This window comes from Macaca mulatta, chromosome 1 (genome assembly GCF_049350105.2).
Source record: "Macaca mulatta isolate MMU2019108-1 chromosome 1, T2T-MMU8v2.0, whole genome shotgun sequence".
NCBI lineage: Eukaryota > Metazoa > Chordata > Mammalia > Primates > Cercopithecidae > Macaca > Macaca mulatta.
The window spans coordinates 64,514,094-64,533,363 of NC_133406.1; the positions used below are offsets into that span (position 1 = coordinate 64,514,094).

The 19,270-nt window shown below is 47.1% G+C and overlaps 2 protein-coding genes across 3 annotated transcripts in view; one reads left to right on the forward strand and one right to left on the reverse strand.

Moving 5' to 3' along the window:
• Positions 1-1,382: 1,382 nt before the first annotated feature.
• On the reverse strand, positions 1,383-6,485 carry IL10 (interleukin 10). 2 transcript variants are annotated; one of them, XR_013418069.1, is made up of 6 exons: positions 6,147-6,485; positions 5,199-5,258; positions 4,752-4,904; positions 3,921-4,158; positions 3,633-3,698; positions 1,383-2,512 (listed from the first exon to the last, which is right to left on the reverse strand). XR_013418069.1 is itself a non-coding variant. In NM_001044727.1 (5 exon segments), coding segments are annotated over 5 exon segments (537 nt in total). In that variant the 5' UTR covers positions 6,312-6,318; the 3' UTR covers positions 2,321-2,419.
• The window catches only part of IL19 (interleukin 19), a 77,597-nt gene continuing 62,940 nt past the window's right edge, over positions 4,614-19,270 (forward strand). The window contains exon 1 of the mRNA XM_028852639.2: positions 4,614-4,671. The gene's annotated coding sequence lies outside the window, so the exon portion shown is untranslated. The remainder of the gene's footprint in view (positions 4,672-19,270) is intronic.

Consider the following 19,270-nt stretch of genomic DNA (forward strand, 5'->3'; position numbering starts at 1 on the left):
TAGAATGGAAGGCAGGTTTGCCCTGCGTAGTTCCCAGCTTGACTTTTCCCTTTAGCCTAGTGATTTTGAGGCCCCAAGATTTTCCTTTCACAGACTCAGGATGTCTTCTTCAGTTCAGTATGGACAGCCTCAGAGTAGACAGCTTCTGGCCCCTCTCCTTATCTTCTGCTAACCTCCATTCTTATTCCTACCCTTTCATCTCAGAATTTTCGCTTTGATGTTTCCCACTTCCTTCCTATGGTTACTTTAATCAAAGTGAGTCAGGTCTTACTGAAAAACTGACCACAGCCTGTCCGCTCCCAGCCTTCCCCAGACCAGGGCTGCCCAGGCAGAGCGTGAGGCAGACTAGTGTTTACTCAGCCCGTTTTTTTTCCTCCTCTCTCCTCTAAGTCATGGGGCTTTGAGTAGGGCTTCCCCAGCCACCGTGCCCCTCCCAGCAGACCGCAGTCAGAAGCCAGTCTCACATTTGTCTGGTGGCTCAGAGAGGGGATAGAAAGAGCAGCAGCTGATGTCCTTGGCTATCCTCTCAAGTGGGCTAATTTGCTTATTTTCAACTCTGTTGGATCCAGCCCTGTTGCCTCTGATCTCAGCTCAAAGAGGATTTGGCGGGAGTTTTTGGTTGTGATGACCAGTAACAACCAACTGTATGCACTGTGACCATCTGCTAGTGACAGAAGCCCTGTGAGCTCATTATCTTAATCCTCAGGATAACCCAGGCAATTCGTATTCACCCTAAAAACTTCCGCTGGCCGGGGGTGGTGGCTCATGCCTGTAATCCCGACACTTTGGGAGGCTGAGGCGGGTAGATCACTTGAGGTCAGGAGTTCATAACCAGCCCAGCCAACATGGTGAAACCCCGTTTCTACTAAAAATACAAAAAATTAGCCGGGCATGGTGACGTGAGCCTGTAGATCAGCTACTCGGGAGGCTGAGGTAGGAGAATTGTTTGAACCTGGGAGGCAGAGGTTGCAGTGAGCCGAGATCATGCCATTGCATTCCAGCCTGGGAGACAGGGAGAGACTCCATCTCAAAAAGCAAAAACAAAACCAAAAACAAACCCCAAAAAACTTCCCCCGTTTTCCTTTCTAATTTTGGTACCTATAGAATCTACTCCTTAGCCTTGAAAATCAGCATGATCTTTAAGGACTTAGGAGCAAATCTTTGAAGGATTGAGTTGTGGGAAGACCATGGTGTCTTTGCTGTTGGCTTTTGCAGTGAGAATAGCTTTTTCTCTGATCGGGTTTGGAGCCTTCCCTCTCTCCTGGGAGGGGGTAGCTGGCTTCCTTTCTCTGAAATGCAGAATTCATTCACCCATTCTCTTTTGTCTTGGGATCCTCGAGAGAACAATTTTAGTCAGACAAGAGTCAACGGACACCAGAACATGATATGAATAAGATACATTTATTTATTCAAAATTAAAATCTGCCAAGAAGACAGACAAACAATGTAACATTCCCAGAGGAATTGAATCAATTCTAGTTAAAACTGAGTTCTATTAGAACCAAATTTATTTTTATTTTTATTTTTTTGAGACAGAGTCTTACTCTGTCACCCAGGCTGGAGTACAGTGGCATGGTATCAGCTCACTGCAACCTCCGCCTCCTGGGTTCAAGCAATTCTCCTGCCTCAGCCTCCCAAGTAGCTGGGATTACAGGTGTGCGCCACCACACCCGGCTAATTTTTGTATTTTTAGTAGAGATGGGGTTTCACCACGTTGGCCAGTCTGGTTAGGAACTCCTGACCTTAAGTGATCCACCCACCTCGGCCTCCCAAAGTGCTGGGATTACAGGCGTGAGCCACCGCGCCCGGCATAGAACCAAATTTAGGTTGTTATAAATAACAAGCTGGCCACAGCTTTCAAGAATGAAGTTGTTGGTGAATGAGGTTAGGGGAATCCCTCTGAGCCACTGGAAGGTGAATTAATCATCAAAGGGGCTCCCTGGTTTCTCTTCCTAAGAGTATCTGTAGCAGTTAGGAAGCCCCAAGCCCACAGACAAAAGAAATTAGAGGGAGGTGAGGGAAAACAGCTCAACAGCTAGAAAGCGTGGTCAGGCTTGGAATGGAAGCTTCTGTTGGCTTCCCAAGGAAGGTTTTTTTTTTTCTCCCTTATATAACTTATAATTTATCTTAAAACACTCAAATACCATAGGGTGTCACCCTATGGAAACAGCTTAAAAACAGGTGAAAATAATAAATATTGAAAAAAATTATAATATTGGGCTTCTTTCTAAGTCGTTCACAGAGAAGCTCAGTAAATAAATAGAAATGGGGGTTGAGGTATCAGAGGTAATAAATATTCTATGAGAGAGGTACAATAAGGTTTCCCAAGGGGCTGGGTCAGGTATCCCAGAACCCTGGATCTGATTTTGGAGACCTCTAATTTATGTCCTAGAGTCTATAGAGTCGCCACCCTGATGTCTCAGTTTTGTATCTTCATTGTCATGTAGGCTTCTATGTAGTTGATGAAGATGTCAAACTCACTCATGGCTTTGTAGACGCCTTTCTCTTGGAGCTGTGCAAAGAAGAAACATTCAGTTAAATCCCTTCTGGGGACGAAATAGGCTCCCCTTTCCCATGCTCATGGATGGGCATGACCTTGAGTGCAGAGGCTGCTTATTCTCCCTCACGCTGGGAAGTGAACCAGAGGATAGGCCCAGCTGCCTTGGGAAAGGCAGTGCATTGACCTTCATCTCCTCCAGGCCTGAAGTACGGCTACTGCCTAGCAAAGGGAGCATTCATTTTGCAAAGCGCTGTCTTCAAAATGATGCCTTTTCAACAATTTTAAAGGTCACGTATTCACATGATGATTATGCAGAGTGTGATGAAAAGACATTAGAGGAAGCACTTTGAAAGCAAGATGGTGAGAGAAGGAGAGGAGGGAGCCTTTTAAATGTCTGCGTTCTCCCACCAACACATTGAACAGGCCCTGCCCTGCCGCCCTGATCTACTATGAGAAATTCACACTACTGTTCAACACTACAGTGTTGGCACTCTGTGCAGTGTCTGTCCCCAGCCCACGAGGAGGACATAGGCAGCATGGTTTCTGGGAAATCAGACTGAAAAAGTTCACGCACAGTTGGAAGTGTGAAACCCTATTTGGTTTGGGAGCTGACATTCTCAGGCACCTTGGCAGGTGCAAGGGGCAGATGGAAAGTGGGCTTGAACCAACTCCAGCTAAGTGAGAATCCGGCTTCCTGCTCACTCTGAGTTCTGGGGAGTCTGGGCTGAACCCCCAGGTGTATTTGTATGTGCACATTTATGTGCCAGCTTCCTGCACGTGTGGGTTCAGCCTAGATTCCCAACAAGCTACTTTCTGTACTTTCTGTTTCCTTTGTCACTCTCCCCAGCACACAGCTCACTGTGTTCACAGGCTGGCCGGCCAGCCTAACCCGCAAGCCTGCAAAGGCAGCGAGCAGTCATTTAGAAACCCCCAAAGACACTTAACAGAAAACAAATACAATCAAGGCGGCAGCTCCTCACTGGCTGAGCAGGTCATACCATCTGTCAGGTTCCCACACTCCTTCCAATGAAGGATGGGGCCTACTGAGTCCTCACCACCTTCCACGCTTTGGGGTTGGGGAGTGGGCATGGGCTGTGCTCTGCAGACCCTCTCTGCCACCATCCAAGCTCACCTTACTAAAGGCATTCTTCACCTGCTCCACGGCCTTGCTCTTGTTTTCACAGGGAAGAAATCGATGCTGTGGAAGAAAAGAGAAAGTGTTGGTGATCCCGGCTCCCAGCTCCATGTCCATCACACTTGGGGGACAAGCTGGTGGCATCATGAGGGTGCTAGATTTATCCAAATGCCTCGCCTCACAGCTCCCAGAGAGAACTGAGCCCTGCTTCACCCTTACTAACTATCCAAGGGTCAGAGAAGAACCATGGCCCTGGGAGATAAAATGTATTTCTCCAGGACCCACTCCGAGATGTTCGCAAGGCTTGGATGACAACCCCGGTCTTGGGATTCCTTCCTCCCCCGGAACTCTACAGTATCTCCTGCAGTGCTTAGTGAGGCATTCTTCAGCCTGTCCTTTTCTGCCTCTCCATCCTGTCCCTCCCTGTCAGTCACAGCCACTGAGGACCATTTCTAAGCATCTGAGGAGGGAAGCTACTGGCACCAAACCCTTCACATAGCCCTGTCCTACAAATAGGCACCAACTGTTTTTCCAATATTGGTGAGAGAACAAGGGAAACCATTAGTAGTGAGGGCATCATGTCAGTTGGAGAAATAAATTACTTAGAGGAATTACTCATAGACACTAACCCGGGGATGAATAGTCCCCTTGTCCCTTCTAAAATGCCAGGGGAAGTCCTGTCAGTCAATTGGGCCCTTCTTAGAGCTTTGCTTTCCAAATGTTGAGATTAAAAGAGGTGAGTGATGTTTCCTCTGCTTGGAAACCTTAGCTCCCAGCCCAGGGTCTAGTTACAAAGAGGCAGTGGAGGCCTGACTGAAGCTCTGGGCTCTTTTCATGAAGAGAGAGAGGGGAGTAGTTAATAACCCACAAATGACTCACAAATAACAGGAAAGCTGTTCGCAAATTTCACATGTAAATGCCTAGCAGCCACCCCCCACGCGTGCTCAAAGAGAAATGAGCAAGAGATCTGACTCCAAGAGTCTTTCCACATTTACAGCTAGCTCTGCCAGTCTGTGTCTTTGCTGTGTCTCTAGATGTGAGTGTCTCTGGATGCTGGTCTGTAGGAGATGGTATTTTGGGGGCAGCTGCAAGGGAAAGAACTGTTCTTCTACTTACACAGCGCCGCAGCCTCAGCCTGAGGGTCTTCAGATTCTCCCCCAGGGAGTTCACATGCTCCTTGATGTCTGGGTCGTGGTTCTCAGCTTGGGGCATCACCTCCTCCAGGTAAAACTGGATCATCTCAGACAAGGCTTGGCAACCCAGGTAACCCTAAGGGCAGGAGCCAAAGGTGAGTGAGAGATTGGTGGAGGTGGCTGGGAGGAGGGGCTGCCGCAAATAGCTTGAGAGGACAGCTTGGTTCCAGCGATCCTCCTTCACCAGAAGCCTCCCCGCAAGGACTGAGCCTTTTGTAAACCCTCTGGCTGCTATGTGCTGAGTTAAGATCTTCCCACTTCTCGTTTTCAAAACGAAGGAAACAGACCCAATTCCCTGCAATCAGGAAGCAGAGCCTCCCTTCCCTTAATCAGGCTGCACACTCCCCCAGCACCCCGCCCCTGCTCTCACCTTAAAGTCCTCCAGCAAGGACTCCTTTAACAATATGTTGTCCAGCTGATCCTTCATTTGCTGCATGAAGAACAAAAGGAGAATGAACTTGAGGTTTGGAGAAATAACTGAAATGCGCTCTTTTTGATGCCCTTGCGTTTTGAGTTTTTGTTTGTTTGTTTGTTTGTTTTTGTTTTTTTAAAAATCAAATTGGCTCTGGCCCAAAATATCAAAAGGGGAGTTTTAAAAACAGAGGATTCAACAGTGATGGGACCATCACTTAAATCTGGTCCTCCTCCTCAGAGTCAAGTTATTTAAAAAATCTGGCCGATTTTGAAGCGAAAGCAGAAACTTGACTCAGTCCTGGTCTTCTTTCTGCAGAGCTACATTCGGCTTTAAGGAACACCTATGTCAACCCTTCGGTGCCTCGAGCCCCCTCTCATGTCCTGTTCTCTGCTTTTCTTTCTCCCCACTGTAGACATCCAGTTCAGCTTGGAAATGATCCCAGGGAATAAGAAGCTCCTTCTAATGCAGGTTTCCCTCATGTAGAGTGCTTCCCCAAACCACTGGTCTTTCAGGTCTGGAAAGGCTCTAAGCAGAGGCAATTTAAGCTTCCCTGTTACAGGGCATGGGGAGCATCTTCACCTCAAATCAGACCTTTCTTTACTTCTCCTAGCCAATAAAGTATAGAGCTCTAGCAGGATCTTATAAGAAGTTTCTTAGCATGAGAAAGAATGCATTTACTTTTTAAGGCAGCTTTTCCTGCACATTTACTGTATCATCTGGCTTAGCTTAACTCACTAAACCTATGGCTTGATCTAGGATTCTCTTAAGAATTTAAGTTTGGGGAAATAGGTGTTGGGGATGGAAGTGGAGGCACAGGAGGAGGGTTCTTCTTATAGCTCCAGGAAAATGCCTAGTTCAGGCAGTCCCAGGAAGAGAGAAAGCACAGGAGGGAATCATACTCACAAAGAAAGTCTTCACTCTGCTGAAGGCATCTCGGAGGTCTCGAAGCATGTGAGGCAGGTTGCCTGGGAAGCGGGTGCAGCTGTTCTCAGACTGGGTGCCCTGGCCTGGGCTGGCCCTCACCCCAGTCAGGAGGACTAGGCAACAGAGCAGTGCTGAGCTGTGCATGCCTTCTTTTGCAAGTCTGTCTTGTGGTTTGGTTTTGCAAGAGCAAGCCCCTGATGTGTAGACCTTCACCTCTCTGTCCCCCTTTTATATTGTAAGCTCAGGGAGGCCTCTTCATTCATAAAAAGCCACAATCACAGGTTTCCCGGCACAGGATTTTTTCTGCTTAGAGCTCCTCCTTCTCTAACCTCTCTAATAAACTTAGTTTTCAAATTTTGCATCGTAAGCAAAAAGGATTGGTTGAACATGAACTTCTGCACAGCTATTTTTAGGATGGGCTACCTCTCTTAGAATAATTTTTTAGCTTCTCAATTAAAAAAAGTTGATTTCCTGGGGAGAACAGCTGTTCTGTGCGCAGAGGCCCGCAGTTGTGGGTTCCCATTCGCGTGTTCCTAGGTCACAGTGACGTGGACAAATTGCCCATTCCAGAATACAATGGGATTGAGAAATAATTGGGTCCCCCCAACCCAGGGTGAATACCCAAGACTTCTCCTTGCTAACTTAGACAGTCACCTTAGGTCTGTGGGCCTTAGTTTCCCCAAGTAAAAATGAGGGGGTGGGCTAAATATCCTCAAAGCTCCCAAGCAGCTCTTCCATTTTACCTTCCAGAGACCGGCTTCCTACAGGACAGGCAGGGTCACAGGATGTGCTCCAGGCTCCTTTACCCTGATTTCATTTGGATTCTCAGGCACACATTTCCTCCTCTTCAGCTGTCCCAGGTGTCCCCCACCCCAACTGTGCTTGGGGGAAGTGGGTAAGAGTAGTCTGCACTTGCCGAAAGCTTGTTATATGCTAGTCAGGTAGTGCTCACCATGACCCCTACCATCTCTATTTTATAGTGAGCAAACTGAGGCACAGAGCGATTACATCACCTGTACAAGGGTACACCAGTGCCAACTGAGAATTTGGTTCCCTCACCCTACTCTATGCCATCTCCAACACATAGAATGAAACCTTGGATTAAATTGGCCTTAGAGTTTCTTTTAGTTGTAAGCTTCTGTGGCGGGAGTCTAAAGTTTAAAAGATGGGGAGGAAGAAGTTGTAATAACAGGGAAAAGAAGTCAGGATTCCATGGAGGCTGGATAGGAGGTCCCTTACTTTCCTCTTACCTATCCCTACTTCCCCTTCCCAAAGAAGCCTTAGTAGTGTTGTCTTGGATTTGTTTGTGTGTGTGTGTGTGTGTGTGTGTGTGTGTGTGTGTGTACAAGGTAAGGGGAGCCAGTTGAGTTGCGGCGTGGAGCATTGCTCTACCTGGTGAAGGACCAGGACAGCGACATCAGGACTTCTTCAGATATCTGCAAAGTCTCTGGGGATCCTTTGAGACTTCACCTTCCCCTTCCACAGGGACTTTGCCTGCCGTTCCAGTTTAGACTGTAACTGGGAGGAACACTGGCCTAGGTGCAGGAGGCCTGGGCTCTGCCTTGGCCCTGTCACTCTATACTCAGGGCAAGTCACTCATCCTCCCTGTGTCTGTTTTTTATCTGTCCCAACAGGGCAACAGCACTTGTCCTCCTGCCTGCCAGGAAGCACTGAGTTCAAGTAGCCATGGACCCAGATGGAGGGCGTTCCCAGTGTTCTGCTGGCTCTTCACCTTCCTGCATCAGCAATGGGACATCTCCAATGGCAGAAGGTTCTGAGCCTGCTCCACTGGAGAAGGTCACTCACTGCAAGGGGCGCAAACACCTTGGGGCCCAGCCAGCATAGAGTGAATGGGAGGGAGGGATGAGAGGGCCCAGGCCCAGCCTATGGATGTCCCTGCTGTGGTGACCTATGGATCAGGGTCAGGGGACTGTGGTGTCTCTTCCCAACTCTTCAGGGAGTGTCAATGTAGAAACCTAAGAATCAGGAAGTGAGAAAGAGCCTTCTAGAAACTAGTATGGAGCTAACTCAGAACTTACTGGTCCTGCCAGCCTTACACTGGCTTAAGGGTTCTGTCTGAGTTCTGCTGCCAGGAAGCAGAGAGAAGGGGACCAGGACCTGGGTTTCCCCTGCTTGCACCTTTCTCCTTCCCCCTCGGCTCCTGGGTTTTCTGGGCTGTGTCTGTGTTAGCCTGCAGGGTTAGCCCGCTCTCTGAGCTGGGTGTTCCAGAAGTGGACTCAGCATAGACACCAGGCAGGCCAGGGGTTCTGAACTCTGGGTGAGGCTGTGAACCCCTCCTTCCTTTGTTTCCCATCATGCCCTATGCTTACCTTACTAGGAAACCTACAACCCTACCATGGTTGTCATTCGTGTACACATCGTGCCTTGCCCAATCAGCTTTGAGCTCCCTGAAACAGGGCATTGTTTTATTAATCTTTGCATACTTGGTACCTAGCACCGAGTCTGGCCCGTGGAAGGATCAGCTATACTTGGGATGGGCATAGAAGAGTGCCCTATGAGCCTGGAGGGTGTGAGGCTAAGGAGGTGGTCTGGGCACAGGTAAGCACTCAGAAGGAGGAGGAGAGTGACTCAGGGAGGCAGGCAGCCTCCCTTCAATTTTCTTATTATTTGAGATGTGTGTGCAAATACACACACACACACAATGTCAGGAAGAAGGGAGTGTAAAAGCCATTTTTACCTTTCTTTCATCTATAATCTATTAAATAGGGTTGAAGTTAGGATCTAACTTCTTTTTTTTTTTTTTTTTTTTTTTTTGAGACGGAGTCTTGCTCTGTCACCCAGGCTGGAGTGCAGTGGCGTGTTCTTGGCTCACTGCAAGCTCTGCCTCCTGGGTTCAAGTCATTCTCCTGCCTCAGTCTCCCGAGTAGTTGGGACTACAGGCGCCCGCCACCACACTCAGCTAATTTTTTTTTTATATATATTTTTAGTAGAGACAGGGTTTCACTGTGTTAACCAGGATGGTCTCGATCTCCTGACCTCGTGATCCACCCACCTCGGCCTCCCAAAGTGCTGGGAATACAGGCATGAGCCACTGCGCCCGGCCGGGATCTGACTTCTTTATTTGTTCTGAAATGTGTAGCTAATTATCTCAAGCCATTTGCTGAAGAGTTGATTCTTTCCCCGTTGATTTGAAATTACTGTCCACTCTCATTTCAAAGTTTCAGAATTTAAGTGGTTGGAGAGAACCATAGGCAAGTTCCCTGATGCACGTCCTCATTTAACATATGGAGACAACAGCTTCTCCATCAATATGTCTCAGAGTATTGCTGTCAAGAGATAGATGTGAACGTTTGAGTAAAGACCCTATGCCCTTATATTGACAAGGCAACAAGAACAACAAACAAGACTCCTATTTCTCAAGTTTTTGAAGATATCTGTTCATCTGAAAAGTCACTGGCGTCCACGGGGAAAAGTCCCAAACCCATAGGTCATGTTTGAGACATAAATGCCAACACTCACATGTGAGGAGATTTGGGTTTGGATTTTGGTACAAGGTGCTCATGCAAAGAGGGAAGTGAGAAGGCAGGCACCTATGGATGGATAGAGTGTCAACCTGGGCACAATTCAGTTCTGTGAATTTCAAGAGGTCACAAATGCTACTCTCACACTGTGAGCTTCTTGAGGCCAAAAGGCCGAGTCCAGTTTGCCCTCAAGCCTAGATGCATAGCAGGCATCTAATCAAGCTTATTACACCCATTTTAAATGAATTTTTCCAGTTGGGGACACACTGGGAAATCAGAAGGTTGTGGGAAGGCAAATACCTCTCTTCTTCCATCCCTACTCCAAAATATTCTCTCATTTCTGTATTTAGCTGCAAATGAAGGAAAACCTGAGTAAGCATGGCTTTAAAAAAAGGGGATTTTATTTTATTTTCTGTCTCACTCATCAAGAAGCCCAAAGCAAGCACTCAGATGTCATCCTGGACCCGTTTTTTCTGCATTCTTGTTCTCCTAACCTTTGTTGAGAGGAGATAGGAGAGATAGGAGGTGGTAAAGTCCAAAGGTTTAAAGGCATACCAACCCAGGAGACCCTGATAATCTTTTTAGGAAGCTCCACCCCGTAAGTTTCACCACTTTAGCTGCAGAGGAATCTCGGCAGGCAAGAACTGCTGGTGTGTGTGTGTGTGTGTGTGTATGTGTGTGTGTGCTTATGCAAATAGATTTTGGAGGGTGCTTTCTACAGTTCACAAGATCTTATAAATAATCTGCCTCCTGTTAGAGCGGTCATTGGCCAACCTCCCCAATAGCACTTAGGTTTTCCTGTTGAGAGGGGGCACTGAGAGACAGGACTAGCTGGATTTCCTAGACCAACTGAGAATCCCTAAGCCTAGCTGGGAAGGTGACCGCATCCACCATTAAACACGGGGCTTGCAACTTAGCTCACACCCGACCAATCAGGTAGTAAAGAGAGCTCACTAAAATGCTAATTAGGCAAAAATAGGAGGTAAAGAAATAGCCAATCATATATTGCCTGAGAGCACAGCGGGAGGGACAACGGCTACCCTCTTTGGGTCCTCTCCCTTTGTACGGGAGCTCTGTTTTCACTCTATTAAATCTTGCAACTGAAAAAAAAAAAAAAAAAAGAATCTGCCTCCCTTGCCGGGCGCGGTGGCTCACACCTGTAATCCCAGCACTTTGGGAGGCCGAGGTGGGTGGATCACGAGGTCAGGAGATCAAGACCATCCTGGCTAACATGGTGAAATCTCGTCTCTACTAAAAATACCAAAAAAATTAGCCAGGCGTGGTGGCGGGCACCTGTAGTCCCAGCTACTCGGAAGGATGAGGCAGGAGAATGGCGTGAACCCAGGAGGCGGAGGTTGCAGTGAGCTGAGATCGCGTCACTGCACTCTAGCCTGGGTGACAGAGCAAGACTCCATCTCAAAAAAAAAAAAAAAAAAAGGAATCTGCCTCCCAGCTACTCTCATGCCAAGCAAAATGGCAACCTTCTTGGTTACCCCATGCCTTACTGCAATTCCGCAGCTCAAACCCAAGAGTGGGGAGCGGGCTAGGAGCCCTGTGAGGGTGGCTCTGGAACTGCAGAGGAAAGGTTCAGGGATCTGGGCTTGCTGGACTCTGGGTTTAGACAGCTTGTCGGGCAACAGGGTCAGCCAGCAGAGAGCAGGCAGGTTGATGATACAGGCAGAGAAGGTGAGATTGTGGCCAACTTGGGGAGGGGATACAACTGTCCTGATGAAGAAGCCCCTCGGGGCTTGACTCCTATTTGCCATTAGTAGTTATTTTTTATGGCTGATAACAGGAGTTTCATTTCTTCTTATCCAGGACATTTAGTGTGTAAAATAGCTTCGCCAGCTTGAAATTTCTAGTATTCCCTTGAATAACCTTCCTCAGCTCCTTGGACAGAGGCTTCCTCGGAAGCTGTGCTGCAACAGACCCCATGTCCATCACACACCCAAAGTGTGGCCAGCTTGGGGTGCAAGGGGACAGGGGTCTGTGAGCACCATATTCCTCTGGGCTGTCCTGACATTGGCTTTGATAGTGTCTGGGGTACTTCAGAATAAAGGCCTGGTGGGCCAGAAGTTTAGGAGGAGCCCAGGCTGGGGATGGCCCTTAGGTGGAATGGAACAAGGGTTATGCAAACCGGATTAAGCGCCCTTCCGAGGATCATGGCTGGCAGACACTGCAAACCACAGATGAGCGGAAGGGCTGATCTTTGGGCAGCCAATGTGGAATTCCCCTTTGTGCAACTGTGGCACCACATCAGGCAATTTGGATTTTCCTTAGGGGATGGACACTGTGCTCTGTAACTTCTCATATGAGAAATTTGGCTTATCAGGGACCAGGACACCAGGTGTTGGAACCTTGGCCACCCAGAGGACCATAGCTGTTTCTGCTCTATCTTTATGACTACCTAGGATAACTAGTGGGCTCCTAAGTGTGGGCACAAATGGATTCTTTTAGCTCCAGGACTGTCCCTCTGGTGGGCTTTAGTTTGCTCCAGTCTCCAGTGGATGACTGGCACCTCCAACCCAACATATCCAAGCAGGGCTGGGTCTGTAGGTAAGTGACTTCTGCAGTCATACAGGGTCCCATGACTAAAAGAGTCCTCCCCTTGCTCTGCTATCACCATCTTGAAATTCTCAATAACTGTTGAGCAGGAGGTTCCACATTTTTATTTTGTACTGTCCTCCCCTGCCAATTTATGTAGTTGATTCTGGATCTGAGAGTAAAATCATCTCTCTCTGGTTTCACCTTCATCCAGTGCACCCTAGCTCAGTAAATGGAACTATCAATTAACTCTAGAAATGATTTGTTGGTCCCTCCATTTTCCTTGCCCGTCTATGTTCAATCTGTCACCAGAACCTCCAGATTTTTCTTCATAAACATTCCTCTAATCTACTGATTTGTCTCCATTTCCATCATCACCAACAATGACTGTCTGGTTCAAGCTACTATCTGTTGGTAGAAGAGTTGAGACAGGACTGGCTTGTCTGTCATAATATAAAAGAGTCTTGGAAGATGTCCGGGGTCCAGGGTCTCAAACTGCTCGTGGCCTTTGGAACACCAAGCTCTGTGCCAAAGGGTGGAAGGCTGCCCTGCTGCACCACAAATCTAAGCCCAGGACATAAAACCCCTCGTGGCTAGGGCTTAGGGCATAAAATCCATCGTAGCCTCTGGAATGTGCACAGACTTGTTGGTTGCTCTCCCAGACTCGTAAACATGCTCTCCATTATCTCGAGCAGCACAGCATATTCTATATGTGTCAAAGAAAATGCTAAACTGTCACAGCTATGCTTGATGCACCACTACCTTTCTACCCCCACATCCTCTTGCCCTCAACTGTTTACCCCCAAGTCCTCACCACCTGCTTCTTTGTTCGATCACCAATAAATAATGTGGGCTCCCAGAACTTGGGGCCTTCACAGCCTCCGTACCAGTGTTGGCCCCCTGGACCCACTTTATGCACGCTTAACTTGTCTTTGCTCATTCCTTTGACTCCACCAGACTTTATAGCCCCCATGGCCTGGTGTTGGGTCTCATCACCCCAACATTATCTTATCTCTCCTGGACTCCAACATAAATGCCAAGTTGGTGTTCTAATATCCATTCTCTAGACGTTCTCCATGTTGTAGCAAGTCATTATTTCCAAGCACCAATCTGATCATGACTCTGTTGCTACTTGAACCCTTCCATGGCTTCCCACTTTCCCTCTCTTGGTCAAATAAGGACTCATATTCTTAATGTTTTCTATAACTTCCTTTATCATCTGACCCTGCCTATCTCTTCTGCTTCAACTTGCGGCACTCCCCACTTTCTACTTCCCTCTGCACTCCAGCCTCATTGACTTTCTTCTTCTTTTTTTTTAAATGATCCACATGCTCTCTCTCTCTCTCTTTTTTTTTTTTTTTAAAGAGACAGGGTCTTGCTATGTTGCCCAGGCTGTTTTTGAACTCCTAGGCTCAAGTGATCCTCTTGCCTCAGCCTCCAAGTGGCTGGGCTTACATACATCAGCCACTATACCCAGTGATTTATCCCCTCTCTCTCCTATCACAGGGCCTTTGCACATTTAGTTCTCCTTTCCTGTTTTCCTCCTGTCTTCATCCTTCAGCTGTCAGCTCAGATGTTCCTTCCTCAAATGAGTTAATCATTCCCCAGTCTAGGTCAGGCCCCCTGGGTGTATCTTCTTGGATCACCTTGCTCCTGCCCCTCCATAGTATTTATGTCAGTTTGCATTAGACATGTGGCTGTGTGATCATTTGATTGACCTTTGTCTCTCCTGTTAGACTGTGGCCACCTCGAGGGCAGGGCCTGTATCTATTTTTGATGAGTGTTGTTTGCTCAGTACTCAGCATGGTTCTGGGCACATCCAAGGTTCTTGCTAAATATTTGTTGGCTGACTGAGCAGCTGAGCATGTGCTTCCTAAACTTTTTGTAGTGCTACATGGCTGTATGTCTGTTGTTCTTCCATCTCTTATAAAGCATAAGTAGAGAATGGATTCATCTGAAGAAACCACTATCCTTACAAACTATATGCATATACCCATTATAGCTTTTCCAGTTTTTAAAAGAATTGATCTGATTACTAATTAGTGCTCTTCCAGGCATATGTTAACTCCCCCATGGCTGCTGGAATGTAAAAATTCTATAGGATGTCAGAAGAGGAGGGGGTCTTAGATATTATCAAATTCATGTGTCTTATTTTACAAATGGGCAAACAGAGGCCTGGAGAAGACTTTCCCAGGTCCTAGAGGTAGTTAATGGCAAAGGTAGAATCTGAACGCAATTCTTTTTCAAATCAGTACCTAATTCCTTTACTCACATAAGTATCAAATCACTCTGAGTTCTCTGGGCCTGCAGCAACAATTAGGGGCAGTTGTCTAAGATGTGTGCAGTGTGTGAGGTTGTGGCGGTAAGAAGTTGAAAGTCTATGACAATAAGTTTCCATCCATTAAACAGTTATGAATCTATTTTGTACTCCTTGGGTACCTTAAGTTTAGGAATTGGGGATGATAGTGAGGTTGGCTTAGATATTTTTGTCTTAGGGGAAGACTTCGAGCCTTGGAATATTTTCAGACAGAACGGCATTTCTATTTTGTCTCTGATCCATGAGTGTCACAGTATTAAAAAGCGTAGTTTGGCCTGCCTTCCCACTGCAGTACCCCTATAGGAGCAAGAGCTTCCAGAAACCTTATAAAAGAGAGGAGAGGGGCTGGGCGCAGTAGCTCGCGCCTGTAATCCCAGCACTTTGGGAGGCTGAGGCGGCTCGATCACTAGGTCAGGAGTTCAAGACCAGTTTGGCCAACATGGTGAAACCCCGTCTCTACTAAAAATACAAAAATTAGCTGGGCATGGTGGCAGGTGCCTGTAATCCCAGCTACTGGGGAGGCTGAGGCAGGAGAATCACTTGAACTTGGGAGGCTGAGGCTGCAGTAAGCAGAGATCACAGCACTATGCTCCAGCCTGGGTGACAGAGTGAGACTCTGTCTCATTAAAAAAAAAAAAAAAAAAAAAAAAAAAAAGGAGAAACTTGAGCACTTCCCATCATCTTGGCCTTTCTGGTCCTTACCTCTAAAATGTGCCACTGACTCTCAATCTTCCCCGTACTCTGTTTGTTTTGTGCATTTTGGATGCACAGCTTCATCGCATGTGAAGATGCAGGTGCTTCCTCTAACCTTGGATTCATGCTACTTCCACTATGACTGTCATTTACTAGTTAGCTCATAGACTAAGGAAGAAGGGAAAGGGAGTGGGTGTGAGTAACTGCGTCCAGCCTTGCCCTCGGTTCCCTAAGTCAGCTGTTGGCGAACTATGTGGATCCCTTTACAGTCTTCAAAGTTATTGAGGACCCCCAAAGAACTTTCACCTATGTGGGTTATATATACATACATATATATATACACACACACATATATACACACACACACATATATATAAACATTTATCATATTAGAAAGTAAAACTGAGACATTTTAAAAATACTTCCTATGACATCATTTTAAAGTCATAAACAATAATAAACCCTTACATGTTAACATGGCATTTTTAAATGAGATGTAACTATTTTCCAAACCAAAACACATTTAGCATTGTTTTGCATTTTTTCCCAAGCTTCTTTAATTCTCTGGCTTGATAGAAGCAGGATCCTCACAACTGCTCCTACATCCGGTCTGTTGTAATACGCCGTTTTAGTCGGAGCATAAGAATTTTCCCTTGGAAAAGGGAAGACCTCTCAGGGTTTCTCAGACCACCCTTAGAGAATGAATGCTGTATGTGTTTCACAGAAATCTCTGGGTGAGGACAAGTGGGAGGAGAATGATCAAAATGTGGCCTCAGAGGCAGGTGCAGAGGATGTACCAACAGGGCACTTGGCCTGGGTAGATAAGGTAGAAGCCCACTGCTGTCTTCTTTATTCAGAGTTTCCAAATAACCAGGGTGGTCTTTCAGTTTAGCAGCTCCTGTGAGCCTCTCACATGTCACGGAAGCTACAGTGCCTCACAAGCAGTGTTTGTGGTTTCAAGTCAAAACCCATGGGAGTTCTGGGGTTGATTTGCCAGTGACCTAGCATTACTGTAAACCCCTTCTCCAAGGGGCCCCAGGCCTAGGACTAGGTTCTAGGGGCTGGGTGTGGTCAAGGGGCACAGAGCTGTTGGACGGACTCTGTTGCAGGCTTATTTTGGGCTCTGCTTTTTTCTTCTGCCTTTTGTTCTCCTCTCTCCCTCCTCTTTCATTCCAAGGGGCATTAAAAACCCTGCTGAGTCTTTGGTAACCCTTGTGTTTTCTCAGTTTTTAGAACAACATTGAAAATAAAAACAGACATTTCCTAGCCCCACTGGCCAGAATTTATCCAATTAAATCAATATCATTGGCTTGCCATTCTCTTCTTATCCCATGCCGATTTGCCTGGCACACACAGTAGGTGGGCTCTAAGTGCTCTGGCGAATTTAGAAATCATTTTATAAGGAGGGCACCATTTTAGGAACTGGGTCAGACATTGTGTGGTCAGATTAAAGCTCAATCCCTGGTTGCCCACCTGACTGTGGGAGACCATCTATAGAACAAGGGGGAAAAATCTCTTTTTCCCCTGGCGCTGGACTAAGAGCTCCAGAGGCCCTCAGTTGTCTCAACCTTCAGATACAGTTCAAAATAGTTTATGGAGACCCAGCAAGGTTCTGATCCTCTTTTGTTGATTTTAAAAAGTATTCCTTTTAAGATTAAAATACTTGAAATACTTACTTAAAATACAATGAATACTTTCTAAACAGTATTATTCTTTCAAGTAATTAAGGATAATCTGTTTGTACCTTTTGTACTGTTTGGCTTTTGGGTGATCTGAGACTGTTCCCAGCAAGAACCTTGAATTCAGGTGCCTCAAGCAGTGGGTTGGATATAAATTGGTATCAGGTAGTCAGTTGGTTTCACAAAAGTGGCTAAGGGTTGTGCACTTGAGCCTCTCTTATGTGGTAGACCTTATATACCTCTGACAGCAAAGGCTGGAAATGCCTTCCCCACTTTGCTCAATCCCCAGCCCTACCCTGGGTCCAAGTGTTCTGTTACTGGAAACCCCAAGATGTGCTCTGTCTTTGGGCTTGTCTTTGCAGCAGAGCATGGTGGTTAAGTGTGCGGGCCCTAGAGTCAGACTGGATTTGCAACCCAGCTCTGCCCTTTCCCATCTGTGTGACCTTGGAGAAGTTTCTGAGCTTCCCTGTGGGACACTATCTATATACAATTGGAGATGATAATTGGCAGTGTCATAGTGTTGCAAGGGCGGAATGAGTGACTGTACACAATGCTTGGATGAATACTTGACATACAGCAAGTAGTCAGTCCATCCGAGGTGTAGTGGCTGATGATTTTCCTTGGGAATACTCAGCTGCTAAAAGCTAAGTATGTCTCTTCATGTATCTGAAGACTTGGAACAGAACAGGTTTCAACTCCAATATTCTGAGGATGTTACAGGGAGACAGAGAAGTCAGTCTCATAGTAGAAAGACTCTCTGGCTCAGGCATTTATGAGACCCAGTTTCCAGCCCCGGACCTTCTACTGTGAGATCCCAAACAAGTTCCTTTTCATCCCTTGGCCTTGCTTTCTGCATCAGTAAGCCAAGAGCTTGCCAGAGTTGTTCTTCTAAGAAGATTTCCAAAGCTACTGCCCTTGAATTTTGTGATTCCCCTATCTCTCCTCCCAGCCTGCCCCTTCTGTTCCCCTTGGCAGGAGTGAGCGAACATGAGTGGTTCTGATACACATTTTCCTTCCTTTCCAAACCCACCAGGTCAGCACAAGACCAGGCCCTGTCAGCCTCTTCTAGCTCATAGCTTCTGCCTAGCTCTGGAAGTGCCATTCTGTAAGAGAAACAAAACCTTTTCCTCCGGCAGCTTTTGCGTGTGTTCACCTGTATTTCCTTCTCGCAATCCTGGCCCCCAGCACTTTGAGGTTGCAGTTTCGTTGTGAGTCAGGCCTGCTGAGAGCAGTGGAAATCAGAAGAGCCTCCACTTGGTAGGGGAGGACGTGATGCTGCCTTTTCCTCAAGAGCATGGCCCTGGGGGTGGCGGGGGCGTGGAAGGGAGGTGGTCACCTTCCGGAAGTGGATTTCTCACATTGACTGTTTCAGGGAGAAAAGAAGATTACTGGAAAGCCCTAGAAAGCGCTTCACATCTCTTTCAGAAAGAACTTTGCATTCTTAAGCAATTATCTGCACCACGCAGTAAAATGTCTGTGTTGCTTTGATGCCTGCGCGACGCAGGCCTATGCCAAGGAGGAAGTGTTCATGGCATAGTTGACTCCCGACATAGGATTCAGATAATAAATTCCCTTGAGAGAGGTGACCATGGGATGCTGGATTCCCATGGCAGAGCACAGTGAGGCCAGTCTGGGTGCTGGCTCAGTCCCAGGAGTTGCCAGCTGCTCTGGGCTTTGAAGTCTTAAAGTCCCCCAGTGCCTCCATTGCATCCCATGGGAAAAGGCAAGCAGGTAGGGAGGAATGGCCAGTGCTGGAAACAGGATATCTGACCCCTGTGAAAACCACTGTGGATGAACACTCAGGCCATGCAGGCTCTGGATCAGCAGATTCTTGGATCCTTGAAGGAGGGTCCATGCAGATGGACTTCAGGTAGACTGAAGACCCATGGAACACAAACATATGGATAATGCCATAGAATACATATACCACCCCTAATTTAGAAGTGCCTGTTTTCTATGGACTTGAGTGGCAACCATTGGCTCTTCCTTAACCCTGCTTGTGAGAAATCCTTTATGAAATCACCAGCAACTGCTAGAGAGTCAGGAGGTCAAATACAGCAGTGGGAAAGAAGCCATGAAAATGATGCTGAAATCCCTGGGTGGTTCTAATCCCAAAGGCGGAGCTCCTGTGGGACTGATTTGTGAGCGGGGGCAGGTCGGGAGGAGAGTAGGTCTTCTGGGAGCAGGTGGTTAAGCAGGGCAGAAGGTTAGCATTTCAATAGAGGGCCTACAGCCCCTCAGAGGGGAAAGTTCAGAGGGACCTCCAGAGAGGGCAGCTAGGGAGAGGGAGTGGAGTGTGACAGAAGTTGACCCAAGACGACCTTGACTATTTCAGATGTTGCCTGAGGCTGTTGATATGTCCAGTAGGAGAAAGAAGCTGTCCTTTGT